Source organism: Sparus aurata, chromosome 21, assembly GCF_900880675.1.
Source record: "Sparus aurata chromosome 21, fSpaAur1.1, whole genome shotgun sequence".
In the NCBI taxonomy this organism is placed as follows: Eukaryota; Metazoa; Chordata; class Actinopteri; order Spariformes; family Sparidae; genus Sparus; species Sparus aurata.
In genome coordinates, this window is record NC_044207.1 from 16,127,719 (window position 1) to 16,150,665 (window position 22,947).

At 42.0% G+C, this 22,947-nt stretch overlaps 3 protein-coding genes across 3 annotated transcripts; 2 read left to right on the top strand and 1 right to left on the bottom strand.

Annotated features, from left to right (window-relative positions):
• Positions 1-6,160: 6,160 nt before the first annotated feature.
• LOC115573315 (GTP-binding protein Rheb) lies at positions 6,161-14,150 on the top strand. Its single transcript, XM_030404046.1, has 8 exons — positions 6,161-6,490; positions 7,586-7,657; positions 11,337-11,404; positions 11,565-11,647; positions 11,753-11,809; positions 11,928-11,975; positions 12,388-12,469; positions 13,404-14,150. Exons 1-8 carry the CDS (start codon positions 6,439-6,441, stop codon positions 13,494-13,496), a joined length of 555 nt encoding a protein of 184 aa, XP_030259906.1. The 5' UTR covers positions 6,161-6,438; the 3' UTR covers positions 13,497-14,150.
• Positions 14,151-15,765: 1,615 nt separating this feature from the next.
• On the bottom strand, positions 15,766-17,719 carry ly97.3 (lymphocyte antigen 97, tandem duplicate 3). Its single transcript, XM_030401873.1, has 4 exons — positions 17,655-17,719; positions 17,288-17,358; positions 16,292-16,414; positions 15,766-16,064 (listed from the first exon to the last, which is right to left on the bottom strand). Exons 2-4 carry the CDS (start codon positions 17,334-17,336, stop codon positions 15,946-15,948), a joined length of 291 nt encoding a protein of 96 aa, XP_030257733.1. The 5' UTR covers positions 17,337-17,358; positions 17,655-17,719; the 3' UTR covers positions 15,766-15,945.
• Positions 17,720-19,100: 1,381 nt separating this feature from the next.
• Positions 19,101-21,547, top strand: LOC115572147 (gamma-crystallin N-A). Its single transcript, XM_030401976.1, has 4 exons — positions 19,101-19,169; positions 19,379-19,627; positions 20,153-20,298; positions 21,277-21,547. The coding sequence occupies exons 1-4, from the start codon at positions 19,149-19,151 to the stop codon at positions 21,410-21,412; spliced, it is 552 nt and encodes a 183-aa protein (XP_030257836.1). The 5' UTR covers positions 19,101-19,148; the 3' UTR covers positions 21,413-21,547.
• Positions 21,548-22,947: the final 1,400 nt, after the last annotated feature.

Sequence of the window (22,947 nt, forward strand, 5' to 3'; positions counted from 1 at the left end):
CACTGAACTTCCTCCCACATCTCAGATCTTTTCAAGAAAATGTGATGAAATTCAGTCTCATTGTCAGACTTCACCTGAAGCGCTACATAAGCGGCATCGGCAGGGGCAATATTAAGGGTTTGCAAATTAGCAAATGAGCCGTGCAGCAGCAGGACAGCAGAGTGAAAGAGGTGGAAGGAGTGGGTGACTGGCAGTCTCAATAGAGGGCCATTTGCAAAGGCTGCGTTGAATACATGTTGGAGTGTGTGGAGAATATTATGCGTGTGAGTTGCCTGCTTGAACTGAGCTTTGGTGGTGTGTCAGGTGAGCTGGAGAAACTCATAATGGCAAAGTTTTTATTTTGACCAAAAGTGACAGTTTCATCACAAGTTCTGCTCCTGTCACCAGACCCTGAAACAATAGAATGTGACAAGCTCTGTCCTGGAAATTAGGATGCTTGCCAGGCCGTCACTGCCAGCAAGCCATAAATGTTTCATGTGGTGCTGATATGGTAATCATTGGATCCCTACAATGACACCTTGTGAGAGTTGGATAACGATGGCTGTCTTTCAGGCCTGTGCGACTCTGGACACGGTCCAACAGCCGAGGCACAGCCTGAAGTGTGGATCTGCCAGTTAAAAAGTCTGCGTTGTGTCCTATAGGTAGATAAAAGTCTCACAGACGAGCCGAGTAAAGGTGCAACGGGTGTCCTCTGGGCATCATGCACACGCACAGACTCGAGAGATGCCGCGCAAATGCATTCCTCTGAGTTAAATATGCATTCCGTTTCATGAGGTTTGTGGGTCCAGGTGCCCGTCAGTGGCACAGGCCCAGCTGGAGGATGTGGCTGACTCGCTCCACTGGCGCTCAGGCTGGCATACTAACAGAGCCAGGGGTGCTTTCACAGTGAGTTGAAAGAGGCTGGCGCCGGTGCCACACACCCAGGGTTCAGAAGCTCCAGCTGCATGTCCACCAGCTCGCACGGCTAAAGAAATTAGGGACTGGAGTGTGAATTATTTTTTTTTTATTTTATTTTTTTTTAACCTGCATCACAGTTTCGTGATGAGAATATGGATCGCTTGACATTAACCATCACGCGCAATCACATCGCCTCCTCTTTGTCGTGCGCGCGAGATTCTGTGAGATTAATTGTCGGGGTTGAGGTGAAGAAAAAAAAAGACATTTTCCAATCACAAGGGATGAAGCAATAAAAGGCCAACATGTCTGAAAGAGCTTAATGTATTATTTCTCTGAGGCTTGTGTAAGCCTTTTATTAAAGTGAAACAATCTTGTCAGACACCTGTTGTTCCTGCATGGGGGTATTTATTGTTGGCCTATGTCAGCACACTGTAATCCCTGGCTGGAACATGGCTGTATTACCAGTGTGACCTATTCTTGGTCATCATAATTTCCTGTGTGTGTGTGTGTGTGTGTGTGTGTGTGTGTGTGTGTGTGTGTGTGTGTGTGTGTGTGTGAGAGAGGGAGAGAGGCAGAGACAGTGACAGCGTTCATGCCCCGTGAGTGTGTATTTTTGTGTGTCCAGTGATTGCAGGCACCCTTCAGCCATTTCAGTTGAGCTTTTTTTTTTTTTTTTTTTTTTTTTTTGACACCCAATGTCATGCAGAACAAATCGCCTATTGCTGACACCAGTGATTTCTTGTCTCCAGTGCTGAGAAGTGTGTGTGGAGGCAAAACAGTCGGGTCTTACTGACGGAGAGCTGGACAGTTCTGTGATTAAGTAGTAATGGTCCAGGACGTGACGGGGAAACAGGGGATTTCATTGGTCACAGGGCAGGAAAAACTGCACACCCTCGGGTCTGTGGGCTATTTTTCGAAGAGAGCGTGGGTAATTATTTCGAGAGTTTGGCTCCAAGTCTCCCAACATCAAAAAATACATATTGTGTTTCTCTCACCTGTAGTGCTGTTTATCCAGCTAATTGTTGTGGTGTGAGCTGCAGAGTTCAGGAGATGTTTCCCGTAACGATGTCAGCCTTTTCTTGAATATGATGGAACTTCAAAGTGCCACTGATATAGATTTTTAAAAAACTCAACAGCGATGTATCTTTCCAGAAATCATGCACCCCTTTATTCAAGACAATCCACAGCAAACAGTTTTAAACCAACCAGGGTAGCCTTCTTATGGTTTCGTATACAGTAACAGAGGACAGTAGTACCAAGCCGGCCATATACCCCAACAAATGAGCATAAAATGTGTTTCTGACCACTTAGTTGTTAAGATCGCTTTGAAGTAGATAGATAGATAGATAGATAGATAGATAGATAGATAGATAGATAGATACGCTTTATTTCAGACTCAGGGTCCATACAAAGTACATTTGATTATACAAATGGTTATAATAATGGTTTTATTGGACCTATTTTAGACTCAATGTAGTGAAACTTTTCAGCATCCAGGGGGAGCAATGCCCCTCCTGCCTCCTCAATTTTGTTTTGTATTTTTTCTTTCTAAGGAAACCCACCAACCATGTCACCGCGCAGAAGTTAACGTGCATCTACTCATGGGCGAGACGCTCGAGGGATGTCAACAATAATGGTGTCCTCCTCGGCTGAGCTGCAACGTCAGTTAGCTTAGTTAGCTAGTATTTTTTTGTGCGGGGGAAAGGAAAAAAAATGCCATCAAGTTCCATTATATTCGAGAGAAGGCCGATATCTACAAAACTCGACAACTCACACCGAGAAAATCTAGATTGGCAAATGGCACTACAGCTGAGAGGAAAACTTTGTGTTTTTGATTTGGGCGACGGCCGTTCCTTTAAAATCTATAGAATTTGAAGCACTAAGCTGTGAGTGACACATGAGAAACGTTAGGGTCGAAAAGCAAAGAGGACTCTCACCATCTCACCACCTTCGCAGCGCCCGCCTTGAATTCCAGCGACTGCCTACGAGCTTAACCCGCTAATTGTGGCCTGCGCTCCTATGGTATTGTTGCATGCCTGCGGGTTGGTTTAAGGCCACAGTTATATTAAGACCTGGCTGTTTTAACATCCATAACAGAATACTGTATCAGCTTGGATAATCGGGGACGTGCGCAGTCTGATTTATGTGCGAGGTTGTTTGTTGGTGCAGGCGGTGTTTCTATGTTTAGGGGGTTTGTAATGCACAGCTTAAGAAACGTAGATGGAAATAACATGTAATTAGACGGCGATGTTTCTGTGGGAATGTATATGATGATTATTTGAGTTCTTACTCATAGGGGGGCCTGTGGTCCTGTCAGTGGCCCCTGAGTGAGATATAAATGGTGTTATGGGGACATCTACTGGACGTCTATGAGAAGGTGAAGAAGATTATGTCTTTCTCCTGTACACCACCATAACCTCTCATGTACAGTGTCCACTACACTGGAAGACACTTTTAGTTTTTCTCATCCACTTTTTTCTTTCTGTGGCTCAGTATGCATTTGTTCATTCCAGTGGATGTGATGCGCCAAGGGGTATATTCTCTATCTCCCTGATTTTGGGTGGGTTTATTCAAAAACACAATATAATTTACAATTGAACAGTTTTATTTTACTGCAATATTGAATAGCTTTCAGATGTTATCTCAACATGGGCTTTTTTGGCGCATAACATCCGGGAAAAAATATATATTTTCATAATCTGGATAACAGTAACATCTCGTATTTAGTTAAAAAATATTGTTTTTACCTGTCTGAGAATAAAAAGTTAATTGCTCAACTTTCTCATGTTTAAGGGTAAACAACAATAACTGAAAAAATATACATTACTGTGCAATTTAATAATTCATGTGCGACAGGGTAAAATCATCTCATATAACTGCAGTAATATTGGATAGCAGATCTGCATACTGAAAATCTGCTGTGAGATCACTGTGTCCTTATTGTGCCTTTTACACTCTCACTATTCCTTTATTCTATAAATTTTTTTATTTTTTTATTTTACGATTGGTACTGGTGCATGTGATACTAAATGAAAGTTTTAAGTGACTGTGCCGTACGGTGTTGAAACCAGGATTTTTTTAGAAATATTGAGCCTCTAAGTTTTAATTTGCCCCATAACAGCCCTGCTGGTCTATAAAAAAAAAAGTGTATATAAAATTCTTCAATTTTTCTTTTTATATGCTTATAAGTCATGCATCTTGGTTCAAGGCTTTCATCACACTGTCAAGATTGAATTCTAATAAAGGATATTTGAAATCTCTTTATTATGTTTTTTTTAATTACTTTTTGTCATATAACAGGCCCATTCGGAGATATTTAGTCTAAACAACATAGTAAGTATTGTCAGCAAAACTCACTTTAAGTGAGTGAAAGAACTTGTTCTGCAGTAAAAGCGTCGCTGTCAATGTTTTTTAGAGTAACATTACTGCTGAATCAATCTATCTATCTATCTATCTATCTATCTATTTACAGGACAGTAAGGATACGATTATATTCTGAAAAGTGACTTAACTGAAGCAAATTTGGCCGAGTCAGTTACATTCCACCACTGATTACACATGCCCCTGTGTGTAATTCGTTTACACTTTATTGATCCCCCGGAGAAATTCACAAGCTGTTATCGACTTTGTAATGTATTTGTTAATTATGTTTATCTGATTCTGCAAAGTAACCAAACAAATGTAGTGAATCACCAAGAGGTACTTGTCTCCTAATTATAGTGGAGTAGAAGTATAAAGTGTCAGAAAATACAAATGTTCAAGTAAAGAAGCCTTTCTAAAAACCATGTTTATGCACAGCACGTGGGTAAAATATTTTCCGACACCATTCAGTGCTGTAGAAATGTCATACTTTAATAAAAGCATAAAGATATATTGTGCTTGTATATTACTCTGGTGAAAATGAAAGTCATCAGGACGAATAAAACTTAAGGAAAGGTCTTAAAGAATCTAGCAATAAAACTAAATTCACTGAAGTTAGAGAGTTAATGTAGTGGTGCGAAAAGTACAATATTTTCCACTAGTGGAGTGGAAGTGTAAAGTGGCAGAAATGGATACACTCGAATAAAGTACAAGTAAGCCTATTCAAAATTGCACTTAAGTACAGTACTTGAGTTAATGTACTTAAGTTACATTTCATCCCTGCCAATAATTAGGATGTAGTATAATGAATGGGCCCGCATTTAGTTATCTGTAACCACTAATTAGATGATATTATGAGAAACACTATTCAAGACTAGTTCACAAATCACAAATAAACAACCAAGTGAATCACTAAAATGTCCCTAACTAATTTTGAGCAGTGTGTACTTTTTTAAGGTATATTTTGATGGTAATACTTTTGTTCTTTAACTTATACAAATATATAGGGTATAATAATTCCCACTATACATTCGGATGGCACTACAAAAAGGCGCAATCACTACATAGTCCACTATATAGTTGGGAGTTGGCTGATTTTGGACACAGCCTATGATTTTGGAGAAAGGCAGCCGCTGACAGCCCTGCTTCTTCAGAAATGTTTGACTAGCCTATAAAAAAGTTTGTAGGAAATGTTTCAGTTCTTCTGGTTACATGGCAATAACTCATGCATCTTGGTTTAAGTGTTGTTTCTGGGGCCCTCACACACTGTCAGGATTCAGTTTTATTACAGAATATTTGAAATCTCTGTGTTGTGTTTTCATTATTATTATTATTTGTTGTTGTTGTTGTTGTTGTAAAAACAGGCCGATTCAAAGATATTAAGTCGAAACAACCTCACAAGTAGCAATCAAACCACACAAAACTGTAAATTCTTGGAATTAGAGTAATTCTTCTTCCACTGCCACCACTTAAACACTTTGGCTTTCATACTTTGCAGGTTTAAACTCATCATTTATCATTCTAACACCTCTACAATGTCTTTATGGGCACTTGTCCATGTTAAATAATGAGTTATCCTATTATCTTACAACCACTATAAGAATGTATAATTACATGTATTTTTTCACTATATTGTGTATTTTCCAGGTAATTACAAAATGAGTACATTGTGTCAACATCACAAAATGACGTCTTCATTGGAACATCCAGGCCAGCATCTCTGCTCCCTGACCCTGCACACATGAATGACACTGCACCCGACCACCCAGCCCTTCGTAATGCGCGTAGCAGCCAATCAAATTCTAGAGAGCGCGCACTGAGGCTCGACGGACAGCCGCCTCGTCCAATCGGGGCTTTACAACGGGCACCGACGCCCGCCTGCGCTCCGCGCGCAGCCAATTAGGACGCGGCAGTAATTACTAATTCATTACATCGCAAAGGGGAGTGACGCAGTTATTGTAGATCCATAGATACTCCATGCTTTCTTTACATGACCTGAAATAAACATTTTATTTCGGACCCGCGGACGTGAAACCCCCGCGAACGGAGCAGAGAGGAGGGGTTCCTGTCGTCGTCTGGAGGCTGTATGTCGAATCTCCGCGCCCGTTGAATCTTTGGATGCCATTCCGGTTGGAGGTTGCGGTTCACCCCGAGGACTAGATGCGATAACCAGAACGAGATATGCCGCAGCCGAAATCACGTAAAATCGCCATCCTCGGGTACAGATCCGTAGGTGAGTCCAGACGGAGATAAAGAGGTCGGGGCGACAAGGCTATAACTCACTGGGGGGGGGGGGGGGGGGGCGCTCGGATGCGGTGCTGAAGCTGAGGTTTCAGCGGCCTTTCGGGTCCGGTTTTTAAAATCCACCATCCGGGCAGGTTTACGCCTCCCGTGGTGGACTTACAGCACATCGGATCTGACATCTCATAGCGCCACCAGGTGAGCCGTGGCCTTGTGGCTCTCAAAGCGCACGAGGGCCGCCCGTTATGTGGCCCGACAGAGAGTGTTCTATTGCGCCAACTGTCCCGATCGGATCGACGCGTCTCCCGATCGCTGACCCTCAACCCTAAAGGCCCGACGGACCAACCCGCAGTTTGACGCATTTAAGCTGTGCGGTACGTGAAGCCTCGAGAAGCGCGGTTTGTGTGCGGTGTGTTGAGGATGGCAAGATGGCACACACAGATAGCTCCGACCGGAGGCCCAGCGGCGTGCCAGCGCTGCTCATGGCTGACTCCTCCATAATGAGATGATAGTAAACGTGGTGCTGCTGCTCTGTGGTCTCAAGGTGGTCATTTTAAGTTGATGGATAACAGTGAACAGGGTTGATGAAACAAAGGTATAATAAAAACACAACAATTTGTAAATTCATCATTTTATTTCATCATCTGAAGGGTCCCTGTTGGGAGGTCGACCGATTCGGCTAATTCAGGGCCGATACCGATGCTTAGAAATCAAGGAGGCCGATATCCGATATTTGGCACCGATATTCATTTGCTGTAAAACTGGAAGTCTTTGGGTCAAAATGTCAAACAACCGGTGATGGAATGAACCTAAATACGATTTACTAGCGTATAATTTTCATCTGCTTCTCTTGAGTATTCCCACCATCTTCCACTCTATACTTCCTCTCCTCCGCATTCATTTGACACATTTTGTCACTCGTTACTTTGCACATTCTGATTATTCCGTTTTTATTGTCTACAGATTCTGACCAATTTATTTTATCAGCAATCTGACAGAAAGAAATCACACTGTGACACTGATCACTCTAAAACGACGTGAGTACCACCCTGGTCCCTGTTTACAGTTTGCTTTCTGTCTCTTGCAGGAAAGTCCTCCTTGACAATTCAGTTTGTGGAAGGCCAGTTTGTGGACTCCTATGACCCAACAATAGAAAACAGTAAGTAGAGGATTTTTGTGGTTCCGTCACACTTCAATACACAAACAGGGTTTCCCCACAGGAAACTCTTTTAGTGGAAGTGGTAAACCACTGGTGCATCTCTTAATAGCTAACAGCATCAAATAGCTCTAATCGCTGTATCTAATAGCAGCTTTTTCCTACCCCGGTGTTGTATTTTCTCATGTGTATGACCCTGGCAGAGGTGGTCTCCAGGCAAGGTGGCCCACCTCTGCTGTGGGAAACCCTGAGTGTGCATTACATCTCTTTGTTGTGCGGCATATGTGAGGTGTAGGCTGTATTATCCTTTACCTGCTCTGCTCAGTGTTTCCCTTGTGTGCGTGATTTTATTATGTCGTTCACGTTCGGTTGTCCGACACAAAGTCAGCTCTCGTCAGTTTTAGTGACCAGACAAAAAAATAAATCACACATTCGTCGCAGGCTTTTCCGACCTGAGCAACGTACGGCACTCTCCATTCTTAGAGCCTCAGTGCTGATGAGGATAAAACTCCCAAAAAAAGGACCCAATATTGGTCAGTTTGGTTGAAATCAATATTATAATTGTAATTCCTGTCAACGCACTTGGTTTTTCCAGAGCTTTCTGCTCCATCTTACGGTCTTCCTCAGTGGGCGGAGTCACTCAGTTGCGATGGAGATGCTTTGGTTGTTATCACGTTCGCTGATTGTTGGGACAACAAAGTATTCAATAGGGCTGCAATTAATGATTATCTTTAGTGTTGATTAAATCTGCTGATTACTAGCTTTTTTTATTAAATTTTGTAAAATAACAAGGATTAACCTTAACATTTTCCCAGTGTCCATGCTGACTGGACTTGCAGTGGTATAACAGTAAAGCAAGCCATAAAGACTGATGGTTATGAAACTGTTTGCTCATCTACAATACTGACTTCTACCATATCAGTCTTATTAAAAAGGAATGTTTTAAGTTTAAATCAAGTTTCGTGTCGGTCAGGATATAATATTTTGAGATTTTATAATAAATCCCTCCGTTTATATTCCTTTAAGTGTCGTCGTAACTGATAAAGCAACAGCACTTTGGTATAGTATACAGTAGGGCTGCACAAAAAATCGTTAAAAAATCGCGATCTCGATTCACACATACACGTGATCTCATTTCTACACACGGCGATTCTGAAGCATTCTCGAGCTGAATCACAAACAAATGCTCCTATTTTCCTCCCGGATTTTTTAAAGCGCCCCCAAACGCAGCACTGCCGCTGCCTCCTCCCTCAACCTGTGGTAAAGCGTCTTTACAACACGTGATTCAGTGGAGGAAGCCCGCCTGCAGTTGAGTGTTTGGAAGGAGTGAGTGAGAAGCCGTTTTTAGACAGGGCAGCAAGCCGCCAATCTGCCCGTCATTTTGGCGGCTAGGTCCGCCGATTTGCCGCCTCGGAGGGTCCACTTATTTCCGCCTCGCCTGCTAGATGAGCAACTGGACAGCCGCTGAGATCCGGGAGATGCTAGCGTCTCCTGGATCTCTAGTTGTATGGTTGTGTTAGCTTGTTGTTGTAGCCACAATCTAGGAACGGTCGCTACTTTCAAATTAAAAGCCCCCCCGCTAAGAACCCAGTTCTAAACTCCAATGGGGTGCAATGTAAAGCTCTTATTTTTAAGACAAATTCGTTGTCAGCTGTTCACAGCCCAACTTCGGGTTTCACGTCACGTCACATGTTTACGCCTACCTCAGAGGCGGCTTTTGGAAAAGGAGGAGTATTATGCCTCCGTTTTAGAAAGCCGATCACAGCAGCTATCACATATCACCTAGCCAAGGATACGGCCCTAATAAACACTGCACAACATGAGGTATTAAAGGATGCCCTCTCATCCTGGAGACAATTTTTTTTTTTTTACTCTTGTAAAAATAATTTTTCATCCAATGATAGAACTTGAACAAACAAAAAAAACATTGCTTTGGCAGAGGCATAGTAGTAGTAGCCTCTGCCATACTACTATGTTTTTTGTTTTTGTTTTGTTCTAGTTCATCAGTGCAATAAACATTTTGTGAAAAAAATCGTGCCAGAGAATCGTGATCTCAATTCTAAGCAAAAAAATCGTGATTCACATTTTTTCCAGAATCGTGCAGCCCTAGTATACAGGGTTGTGCTACTGTGGAGCCGTGATATTTTCTGCGACGGTTATCCTACTGTGACAATCTTTTACCCATGCAGCCCTAAGCGTGACATCATTGTATTTTTGTTTTGTCTGGCTGTTAGTACAAAACTCAAAAATATGTCATTTAAATTGGTATAAAACAGAGAAAAGCAGCAAATCCTCACATGTGACAAGCTGGAACCAGAGAATATTTGGCAATTTTGCAGATTTTAGATTCACAGACTTACCGATAGCCCTTGTAGCTCAAATAAAGATCACATTAACAATTTGAAATCAACATTATTATCACTAAATCTCTAAATACCTCATAGATTATTTTTTTTTTACATAACCTTTATTGTTATCATCATCTGAACATCTAAACCGTGCATCCTGATAACCCTTTAACATAAATGTCACTAAGAGGAAATACGACAATTGTTACCCACCGGGGCGTCATGTTCCCTCCAAAACCAATGTGTCCAAACACCACACCAGCTGATTGCACTAGTTTCCACACTTCCAACCAGAAAGACAGACTTCTGGCGAACTTTTGTGCAATCAGCCGGTGGCGGTGTTTGGTCAGAATTAACCCCCTCGTGAACCTGCTAGTATAATCTTCGACGTTACAGAGGGAGTCTCGCTCGAAGCTGGAGAACGTACAGTTCATTCATCAACCTCCTAAACACACACACACATATATCCCCAGACACTCCAGAGATTTGAGTCTAAACTTTCCCTGCAGGCTGTTTCTCTCTTTCCCGACATGTTCGCTCGCATACCGCCTTGCGTTTCTTGGCTGTGTGGTCTGTATCTATAAATAAAACACGGGTGGTTAACGTAAAGTGTAGTGTCAGCGTTATCATCGAGATGCTGCGGGCAGAGCGATCCCTCAGTCCTGCTGCGGATGATATGACCCGTCTCCAGGCACTTATTGACATTTCTGTCCTGAATGAGCTCAGTGGTACCAAAATGGATCCATAACTGGGTTGTGTCTAGTAGCATGTCTCGAGACCCACGCAATAATAAAGATGCAGTCGGCTGCGTTGTACTGTACAGTTGGGATGTGCTGTGGTGTTGTGTTGCCTGTCTTTGTCAGTGTTGTTGTAAAAGGAAACATATCGCTCTCCATGCCTTAAAGGATAAGATCACCCAAAAAAAGAAAATCATTGATCAGTCGTTATCTCATGCTGATGGGAAGTCAGTTAAGTTTCATAGTCTACAAAAAATTTCAGGAGCTTCACAGCAAAACAGCATTACAGCGTTCTCCTAAACAACTGATAAAGACGGAGACATTAAAACGTAAAGAAACCCAACATAAAATGGCTCCATACAGCTCATCCAACGTGATCCATTTATCTGGAAGCCAAGAGAGATCCGCAAACCTATTTTGCTTTAAAGCTCCAGAAATGTTTTGTGCACCACAAAGCTTCCCCCTGAGTTTCCATCAGCACGGAGGTGACGATATAACCACTGAATTCTTTATTTTTCGGGTGAACTTTTCCTTTAAAATGTTTAACTATGTCGTTTCTTATTGATTGACTTTCATCTTCTTGTCTCTTAACCGCAGCATTTACTAAAATGATCACAATAAATGGACAGGAGTACCACCTCCAACTGGTAGACACAGCAGGACAGGTATGACTCGTTATTGATTTTTTATGTAATTACGTGCCGTTGCGATGATGTTCTTTCATAGTTTGGTGTCAACCTGTGCCATCAATTACTGCTGTTGCCTGTCTCTGGTCCAAACCCGCGGCTCTGCATGCTAATCTCTTGACTGTTTCTGTCGCGACAGGATGAGTACTCCATCTTCCCACAGACGTACTCCATAGATATCAACGGTTACATTCTGGTCTATTCAGTCACATCTAATAAAAGGTAAAGCTCCACCTTTTTTAAAAACAAACACATATCTGTTGAGTTCTTTATAACGAGTCAGTTGATGGGTGCTGAAGAACGAACTTTGCCCTCGTTTCCTTGCAGCTTTGAAGTTGTACAAGTTATCCATGAAAAACTATTGGACATGGTGGGAAAAGTTCAGTAAGTACTTCTTCCTCCTCTTCTTTTGCTGTCTGAGGCATTCCAAGGCGTATGTAATACATCATGTAAGACATTATGCCTGAATGACAATGTGCTGTTTACTTTCCCTCTGATGCAGAGTACCAATTATGCTCGTCGGAAACAAGAACGACCTACATATGGAGCGGTACGTACGGAACACGCCTGAATTTTACACTTTGTCACATGCATTAGCACATACACGTGAGGCATATAGTAGCATTTGCCTCTTTTATTCCTAATTTCGGTGTCATTTCTTGTGGTTTTGTGGGCTCCTGGTGGCAAAACTGCATTTCGTAACACACCCAACATGTGACACACAAACAGAAATATAGAGCAGATGTTTATATCTGGTTCACAGATGACCCAGAAGACAGGGAAGCCATATGTATCCAGCATGCCTAGTTATACTTGCAAATCAGCCTCACTCGATCGAAGTTCATAAGAGCAGATATCTCATGAATTTAACTCTCTGACTGCGACCTTACTTACACAAATTTACATTTCACTCTAACCTGTTTGTTTGTGTGTGTGTTTTTTTTGTTTTTTTTTTACTTTAGAGTAATCAGTTGTGAAGAAGGAAAAGCATTAGCTGAATCCTGGAACGCTGCCTTCATGGAGTCCTCAGCTAAAGAGAACCAGGTAAAGAGTCGAGGCTGCAGAGCTGCGAGTGCTCTGTGTTTGATTTGGTTGTTATCGAGCAAAGATCATCATTAATTGTGATAGTGGAGAGCCTGTGAACAGTTGTGCGGCATCTTCTGTTGCTCTGAAAATTAGCCCTGTTGATGTCATCAGTAAGCGTTTCCCGCACTAGATTCTAAAGGTTTGTTTGGATGTGCTTCAAACTGACGACGTTGCTCCACTTCTGGTCCATGTGTTGCATTGTTTTCGCCCCCTCAGTGGTAACGTGTTTCACCGGTTTCAAGAGAAACTCAGGGATCTTCACTGTGAAAACAAACTTAACATAACCACTGGTAACCACATGTCTTGCAAATCTAAAATAGAACTGAATTGTGACATTTTAGGGATTTAAAGCTGCTCTGAGCAATATTTTTTTTGTGTTTGAGCTGCAACTATTAGTCGATAAATTGATTAGTCCATGAAAACACAGTTAATTGCAAACCGTTTTGATAATCTGTTAATTGTGTTATTTTTTTAAAACAGACTTGTCATGTGGTATTTGTGTATCGGACTGTTGGTTGAACAAAAGCAGTTTGAAGACTTAACCTTGGGCTCTTGGAAATTATGATTTTCGACACTTTCTTCGACATTTTATAGACTAAACGAGCAAAGCTAAAGCTTAGCCAACAAGAGCTTAAAAAAATAAACGGGAATCGATTCTCAAAACCCTCTTTCCATTTTCTGGTGGATGTATTTTCTCAACACAGCACAAGTTTCATATTCAGGAAGTCAGTCTATCTGCTTCAAATCGAGTTAGCAAAACAACAGCGTCGCCTCTGTGAGGCTTCGCTGGCTACGAGTGTGTGCTGCTGGAACATTCAAAGTGGCGTGACTGAAACATGTGACAGCGTCCTGGGTGTTTACGTGTGTGTGTTTCTCTCTCTCTGTCTCCCAGACGGCCGTGGAGGTTTTCCGAAGGATGATCCTGGAGGCAGAGAAGATGGACGGCGGCGTGCAGCCAGGAAAAACGTCCTGCTCCATGATGTAGAGCCGCCCAATCAACACACAGGACACTGCACTGGGATATCCCGTTACTTGAAGGCTAGCTGCCAGTTCTCCTCCACCTCAGCTGACTCCACCCCTCCAGGGTCCTAAATATCCAATACTGTCTATTTATGGCTCTGATTCCACTGTTATTTATCAGTATTTCCTATTCCCTTTTGTCATCCTCCTTTTTTTTCTTTGTGTGTGTGATTAAAAAAAAGGATGAGTGGTGGTTCCCGTGTCTTATATTTCCCACAATCCACCTCTCCTCCATCTCTGTGCTCGGCACTGATGCAAAACACAGAACATCATTCGGGTGTATCAGAAAAAATGTTTCCCCCGAGCTCGGTTGCGACGACAGCCGTAACGAAGGCCAGAGATAGTAGTGGCTTGATGCATCTTAGCTTCTCATTATGCAGCTCCCATTTTAGGCTACGGGCCCTACTCTGTTTAAATAACGAGAGATAAGAGAAATGTCATGTCTGCCGTGCACACGCTCTGAAAAACGGATAAGTAAACACGGACGTTTCTTCTGATACATCGCCGGCTGTTTGGTCTCTCCAACGTACAGCTCTTTTTCTACTTCATCTCCGCGCAGCACCCACTTCTCTGTTCCTCAGTTTGTTTTCATAGCGGTTTCTGTCAGCCAAAAAAAAAAAAAATCTGCATCCATTTTCTAATGTTGAAAATGTTGTACAAATGTTTTTGATTGTAATCATTAAAGCAAAAAGTGGTTATGTAAAGCGGCCGGCTTTGAGTGTGGATTATTACCTGATGACTGATGACTGAGACATTTGTCACCTGGGAGGCAGGGCCACTTAATTTATGTGCTACAGTAGATACATAATGGGAAAAGGGGTTAAATTACTTGAGGAGGGAGCAGGATCCAAGTGCACGGTTGATTATAATATATCTTGTATTTCAGAACCTTTGTTTCACCTCTGTGTGGAAGAATATCAAAATGTTGCCTTTCCATGTTGTATTTTTGGATAAGCAGACCAACATATGCCTTGAGAGAGCTCAACATAATAATAGACAATTAGAGATATACACCTTTTACAAATGAAATGGTCCTGCAAACTTACAGTATCCTAAGTGAACACACAACTCTCTTCCTAACTTAAAACACTTACGGTTATTTCATTTTCTCTCTGTTTGCTCTCACTGGTCAGAAAAACTTCAGTGCACTAATTAGAATCTGAGTGTGGCGACAGCTGATAACACTTAATATTGTCCTTCCATGAGCATTAGTAAATAGGTAATAAAGTCCCCATTCTTCATCTACATTAACGTTATTATGTACAAATAAGACTGTATACGAGTTAATAACAGCATTGCACACATTGATAGGTAATCACACATAGTAACACTTTACAATAAGGTACACAAATTTAATTGATAATAAAGTAATAAATCATTAATGAGTAATCGCTAGGTAATTGGCAAGAAGAGTCATTAGAGAACCATATAGTAGGTAATGATGAGTTACTAGAGAACAGACTGGGAGCTGCTATATTAATGAATCATTAGGTAATGATTAGCTCCTAAATGTCCTTGACGCGACATACTGGCAACTTTCTTCATGAGTATGAACCAGCGTCTGAGTGATAAATCAGCTCTTTTCGTGCACCTTCAAGTAAAGTGAAACATAATGCTCAGAAGTTAGACTCATTAAATACCCATTACTTAACCATTAGTTACTCTTTTTGTAACCCTTAACTTAAAATGAGACCTGGTACTGAGTAGTTACCAGTGGACACATTAAATACTTTATGACATTATCATGTCATAACTCCTTACATTTTTGCACTTTATCGTCAAGTAATACCAATGGCATTTGTAAGCACTTAAAAGAAACTTGTGTGAAAGCTGCTTAAGAATGCTGATTTAAGCCTTATGAGTTTTTTTATAATTGTTTTTAATTGCATTACAGATTGAATGTTACAGGGTTGAATAGAGAAATGCTGTCAGAAGTCGATGCAAAGCCCTGAAAACTGGGGTGATAAATTGCTTTTCTCCATCCCTGATAGGTGACGATTTGTATCAGCAGCATTCTGAATGAATTGAAAGTTGCCCGGGCGCCTTTTTGAGGACGCTTGAGACAAAAAAAGACCATTACGAGAAGTTGGAAATAAAAGCCTGGATGAGATTCTCTAACACTTTTCTGAGCATGAATCTAATAACTCCTACTTTATTGAGCGGGCGGACAGTTTCGAATTGACTCGGCTGTCGAGGAGTAACAAGAACACTCCAAAGAGAATGAGAAACAGGCATTTGCGCTTTGACATTCAACGTTTTTTTTTATTTGTCAAGGGACACGTTTGATAAAGTATTCAAATTCATACATGAGTTTACACCTGGGAGCCGCCTGCAGCAACCACAGTCTGCAGGAGTCACTGGGATGTAGTGCAACGCTCAAAGATACTTAAATGCGCTGTCATTTTCTTCAATTTTTATATTGAATTATCAAAGGTGTTGCACATGTCGTCGCTGCAGCACTTCATGTCGATGTAGGCGTTCATCTTCAGCATTTCACAGGACTCCAGAGCCATGCATTTCTGGTACTGGCCATCTAAGAACATAAAGGGGGGAAAAAGAGGTAAAGGTCAGCTCTTAACACACCATCTCACTGTGGTAGAGGAAGTATGTTTTGGCATATTTACATGATTCAGGCATTTGACATGCAGATTTCTTTCACGCTTTCACCTCGCCTGATAATGTTTAGCCACAAGAGGTCCTCTTAATACTTGCATTCCAGTTTTAACTGCTTTATCAGTTTGAGTATGTTGAGAAACTCACGTGGCTCTCTGAGGAACTTGGCAGCGGCACAGCCATTCTTCTCTGGGCTGCAGGTCTCCACGGTGAGCTCACAGGTTCCACCGGCCTTCTTGGAGACACAGCGGTGGCAGTCCAGGGCACCACCTGAAAAGAAAAACCACATTTCAGTCTAGGAATTTCGCAATTTTCACGGTAGCTGTGATATTAACTTTTAATAATATGCATACGCTGTCATCTTAAAAGTTGGCTTCACTTTTATAAGTCAGGAAACCTCAGAATTACCAAGTAAAGTAGACTATTAGATTTAATTTGTACGAGCTAAAAAGTTTTAACCACTTGAAATTGTTTTTCCACTTCTCTTTTTGAGGCAATTGGTTTCCTTGAAGATGCGCAGCCTTGTGCATGACTTCTTTATGAGTTTGTCTGGTTGCCTTTTCAAGAGTTATTGAGCAGTTGAAAGTTTTTACACTTTGTTTATTACACTTGTGGTCACAGACTGTCTCTCCACCTCTCTACACTTGTGTTTTAAGGGTTTTATTTGCCAAAAAACAGACAAAACACACAGTTACAAAATCTGAAGATAGATTTTGTTTGCTGCAATATCGTTGTTGTGATTTAGTTTGGCAGTGATAATCTTGTAGTGAAAATCTGACTTTGTGACATCCCTGTTGCAGATCTGCCTTATCTGACAGAATTCAGCTCATACTGTGTTTAGTGTCTCTTTCTATAGAAATCTATCCTGGAATTATTATTATGAATAAGTTATTAATAAGATTCAGTTTGGTAAATAGAAGTTGAAGGTGAGCATGAAGCCACAAAGGAGGTAAATGAATTTCCTTTTGCATAATTGCTTTCATTTCTTTATGCATAACCATCTACAATCTCCTGCAAAATGAAAAGACCGCCTTCGAGTTCCAGACAGATCTGACTGGGACTACAATGCAGAGTGAGCAGACGTCTGTGTTGCACAGCAGCAGAGGTTGTGTTTATTCAGTGGAGAATCAGTGACAGACCCACCAGCTGTAAACAGCAGGGCGACGGCTAAAGCCAAGACCAAAAACTTCATTGTTCCGTTCAGGTGCTGCAGCCTGTGAGAGATAAGGCACAGATTTTTACAATACAGTATGTGCAATGCTCTCAGCCCTCCAGATTTCCTTGCATGTCTGCCATTAAACAAGAGATGTGCATAAGTAATTTGAAATAAACAGTATATATGACAAAACTGCAAAAAGAAAAGAAAAAAAAAAGAAAAATCCACAGTAATACATGGAGATGTTGACATTTGACATCAAGCAAATATGGATTTTATATTCTCATTAAACACATTCCATTGAGAACTGAAGTCTAAATACACAAATTACGAAAAACTTTGATGTTTACATACCTCGCTGATGTGTCAGTCTGCTTCTGCTTCTGCCAACGTCTGAGACAAACTCATCGACATCTCCTCTTTTTATACTTTCTCCTGCCATGGTAACGTCCCATTAAGCGGTGTATCTCTGTTAAGTCTATATACTTAGCGCCTCGCTCACCCTAGGTACACTGTGTTCAGGGGTTACAGTTTCCCAATGCTCGGATTCCTGCATTATGCAAGAGCTGCCCGCCCTTTGTCCACTGCTGTATATAATTAATGAGACTTCTGCAAATATGAATGTCTGCGTTTGTCACAGGCCTGAATGAAAGGCCTTGCATTAGTTGGATCTGTGCCTAAAGAGGACGAAATGGATATTAGTTAAAGGTACGGTGTGTTTGCTTGAGGTGAATAGTGTCTGGCCAAGATGAGGTGTTTGGCTCAGCGCTCTCCAACCAACAAAGGCACCGGATGGGAATTTAAAGCATTAGCTCTGAATTTACTTGAGCTATTAATAAAAAGCTAATGGAAGAGAGTGAAAGAGCTGGCATCTCATACAGAAAGACAAGTAAAAAAGACCAAATAAAACACTTAGCTGTTCCACGGGAATGGCTGCCACAGCTTCAGATGGTTTTCGATAAATGTGAGGAATTTAAAACCTTCACGTATCGCAAAGGGGCCACTTGTTGGAGGAATGGAGTGAAATCATTCGAAAGGTCTAACCACTTCTGGCTTTGAATGACCAAACCCTGTTCTACTTTCTCATCTCTAAAATTTTAGTGATGAATCGTTAGTTTTTTTCTCTACTAATCAAATGGAGAGGGGGTCTGAAGTCATGCAGTACATAAAAAAAACAGTTTATTTTTTTTCTGTTTCGTGTCCTGCTCCACCTGCCTAACATCACAACTGGGGTTTGCGATGTTGCAACTGAATGTCCCTCCCAGATTTGGGATCAGAGAATCAGCAACAGAGAGGGACCTGAAAAAAATAAAAAAGCTGGAGGGAAAAATTTGCTTTGGAGTGTGAGATGTGGGCAGGCCTGCTCAGGCTGCCACCATCTAAACTCTGCTTAAACTCGGATGGAGACGGGAAAGCGGGACCACGCCTCGTTGAGTCTACATTTTCTCAGTCAGGAGACAGATATCTTGTTTGCACTGGGTCATCCATATCCTTTAACCTCTGCTTTAACTTTCCCTCTCCTGTTTGTTTTCCCCTCTCATCTGGACGCAACCCAAATATTACTCTGCAGCCCCCCCCCCCCCCGCCACATCACTCCCAAAGCCCAATCAAAGCAAAATCTCTCCCTCTTTTGTTTCGCCACCCAGAGACAAACTCCAATATCAGCACTGGCACATGTAAGGGAAACTGTCCATGTGGCAAAATGTCTAAATCCCCCATTGTTGTGCCTTTGTTGCCCCGGCCTCGCGATACCACCGCGCTGTCTGTCGGCCATATATATCTGAACGTCCAAATTTTTCCACTCTTATACTGTGTGACTAGTTTGGACAAACAGCAAACAGTGGAAAAATGTCTCAGTACTCAGGAAAGGTGAGTACCACAACGAGCGAGGGTGATGGAGCCACACTGGAGCCTTCCCAAACTTACGCATGTGTGTCACAAACAAATCACAAATGATGTAGATGACTGGGTCCAGCTTTAGATGAGTAGGCTGAATATCTACAACACAGAGTACAACTTTTTTTTTTTTTTTCATGTTAACTGTTGTGGCAAAAAAAAAAAAAAAATCAAAAATACAGATCGTGTTCTATGAGGGAAAATGTTTCACTGGGAGGAAGCTGGAGATCTGCAGCGACTGTGACAACTTCCAGGACCGCGGCTTCATGAACCGGGTCAACTCTGTGCGCGTGGAGAGCGGCGCCTTTATCTGCTTTGACCATCCCGACTTCAAGGGCCAGCAGTACATTCTGGAGCACGGAGAGTACCCCGAATTCCAGCGCTGGAATGCCCATAACGATCACATGGGCTCCTGCAGGCCAGTCAGGATGGTAGGAGTGTGTGTGTGTGTGTGGGTGTGCAAGTGAAAGAGAGAGAGAGAGAGAGAGAGAGAGAGAGAGAGAGAGAGAGAGAGAGAGAGAGAGACCCCAGGGACAGACAAATATTTGGTCGTTAAAAAACACTGGCAGGCAGGCAGACTGGCATGTGTGTGTGTGTGTGTGTGTGTGTGGTCTCATTGTAGACGTGTTGCTTTTAGATAAACTGGTCAGCACTGTTGAAATAACTTGAATCCTAGAGCACAGAGGCGTAGTGGCAACTTGCAATTTTTCACATCACATACTGGCACAGAAGGAAAGCAGCACATTAGCGCACTTCACATACAGACTGTGATCTATACATACCGTCCTTCACATGCGCATTTAATCCTTAGATTTCTTTAGGGGCGTCTGTGTAAGTGTTTGCTTGCAGTCCCTGCCACATAAAGGGAAGAGGCCTTGGTCCTTTGCAGTGCGAGGTGAAGGCGAATGTTTGTTGCAATGATTAAGCGAGAGGACATGTCATTATCCTTCCCCCAGCATGGAGAGCACTACAGAATGGAGCTGTTCGAGGGAGAAAAATTCGCCGGCCAGTGTGTGGAGCTGTGCGACGACTGTCCATTCCTGCAGGCTCGAGGCCTGACCAAGAACTGCGTTAACTCCCTCAGGGTTTATGGAGACGGAGCGTACGTATCTCTGAGTTAACCTCCTTAAGGGCTTTTGACCTCTCCTAAAATATTTAGTTTAGTTTAGCAGCGTCATTGATTGATGACTCTGATAACTTTTTATTTGGAATTTTAAGCCTTTATGGACAGGAAAGGTGGGTGACACAACAAATGTCTCTTATAAGAAAGATTCACGAGTTTTGTGCTCAGGTGGTGTAAGAAATCTCGGAGGTAGGATGCCCCAGGGGAGTTTTTCTCTCCAGTCATTTCCTGATATTTCTGAACTGTCAACACTTATGAGAACATAAAATACCCCAAACATGCATTAGAAAAAAAAGACCTTAAGAACTTAAAGGGTAACTCCACCAACTTTACACATTAGAGTGTGTTTACAGGTCTTGTGGAGCACTGCTACAATATGAAAAATGTAGTATAAAGCTTTTTGTTGTTTCAGAGGAAGCTGCATGCAATCTGATAAACTGCCTTCAGTGATGGCACAGGCTGCATTGTGGGTAATGTGGGCGCCCAGTTTCAGATGGCAATCCACTGGTCTGTCAGAGTCATTATGGACCGTTCAAAAAGAAAAGATAACTACTGATACAGCAGAACCAGAGTTATCACCTTTTCATTACACACATTCTTCTTCCTTACCCACAATGCAAATTGGCCACTGAGTGACAGCACTGGAGGCAATCTATCAGACAACACGGAGCTTTGCCAGGGCTTTATACTACTTTTTTTTCCACATATGCAGTAGTACTCCCCCAAAACCGTAAACACCCTGTACCGCATGAATTTGGTGGAGTTACCCTTTAAGTGCATAACTAAACTACCACTAAAGGTAAGTAAGAAAATGTGTTTTTATATTTTAGATGTTACATACTCCAAGTCAGACATAATATTGTCAGAAACATATGATAAACTATGACTTCCAGACCTCCCAAACCTCTACTTTTTTTTTTACTATTTCTAAGTTATTGATCTATTATTCCCAAACAGCTGGGTGCTGTACGAGGAGCCCAACTACCGTGGCCGCATGTACATCGTGGAGAGGGGCAACTACTGCACCTTCATGGAGTGGCAGGCGGAGAACCCCAACATCCAGTCAGTCCGCAGGGTGGCGAACTACTTCTAAACCACCTCGACCGTCGCAGGCAACAATACAGTTGGGATGAGATCATCCAGTGAGGAGAAACACTGCACGCTGTCACGTAATAATCTCCCGCTGAGTCTGTGGGGCTGTAAAATAATAAAAGATGAAGAAAATGTTTGACTTTGCTTGTTGTTTTATTTTTGTACTGAATTATTCAACGGCTGAAATAAAGCAGTGATCCCTACAACATCTACAATCTTTATTTCCATTTTTTCCTCCTCCCTTCTATGCTCACCGTGAATCTAATTTAACCATTACATTTTATTATAGAAATGGCTCCAAGCTATGATTCAGGTTAAAATTGCCTTCTATTACTTGCCATAACTCCAGTACGTTTAGTGCCTCCTCCTTCATACTAAAAGATCCATTAGGGTTACATTAGATGCCACTGATTAATGGTTAGCAATGTGAGCATTTTTTTTTTCCGGCACAGAAATGAAAACGTTTTATTGGTAAAAAAAAAAAAAAAAGAAAAGAAAAAAAAACTTGCAGCCCGTTAAAAAAGGAAAAGAAAATGCTTGGATTGAGACACTAGCGCAGTTCTAGCAGACGCGTTCCCTCACACAAGTGAATGTTTTGCAGTCAGCTGTGAACAATAGACACTGAGTGCCCTCCATACATGTACAGGGTATAAATCAAGGGTGTAACAGAGATATTGCACAGGTTGAAGCACCTGCTCCCGGGAGCTCTGCTACCACCTAGTGTCATTTATCTACTTTACGGTGAAGTCGTGACACTCACCTCAGGGTTTTCAAAGAGATCACGATGTGGACTTTCAACAGCAGTGACGCGATCACATGAAATATATCTGGATTTTGGGGAATATGAAGAGTAAAACAAAGAACGGAAACAGTTTTTCTGAGTAGGGCATTAATTAATGTTGTCCACATACGTTCTGTTCAGCTTATAAGCAGTTTTTCATCATATTAAGCATATAACATGTTTGCATTATGCATTTTTTTGCAGCGTAAGCAGTGTCAAACTGGCATAAGTTGTATTTCACCACCTTTCGCAACACAATTACCTCATAGTTTTATGTTGTTCTATGCACCGCTGCATCATCTCCCCGCATCGGGCTCTCATTCTTCTGGAAATGTCACACCGTGGCCGTGGCTCTGGACCTTTAATGAGCGCTCATGTGCTTTCTCTTCCAACTGTCATGACAACAGATCACCTATCTTTACAAGGTCTCGCTCATGGCCTCTATCGAGTTACAGGGTCAATATGGGATAGCCTAATGAGGAAATGCTTTGTCTTGAGTTACACTCGGCGGCACTAGTTTAAGGGCGATTACCTATGTCTAACCTTATTCCTAGGCCATTTGCTGCTTGAATTGGCCGGGTGTCACCAACATGCCATTAGTCTGCATGTCAGAGAGAAGGGGGAAAAGGAGGCCTTGCGAGCACGGCTTAATGGCGTTTTAACAATGTCACTGCTGATTTTCCCTGATGATGGGATTTATTATTGCACACAATGGACTTCAGTTTTGAATGAGCTGGTCTTAAATGCTACGCAGA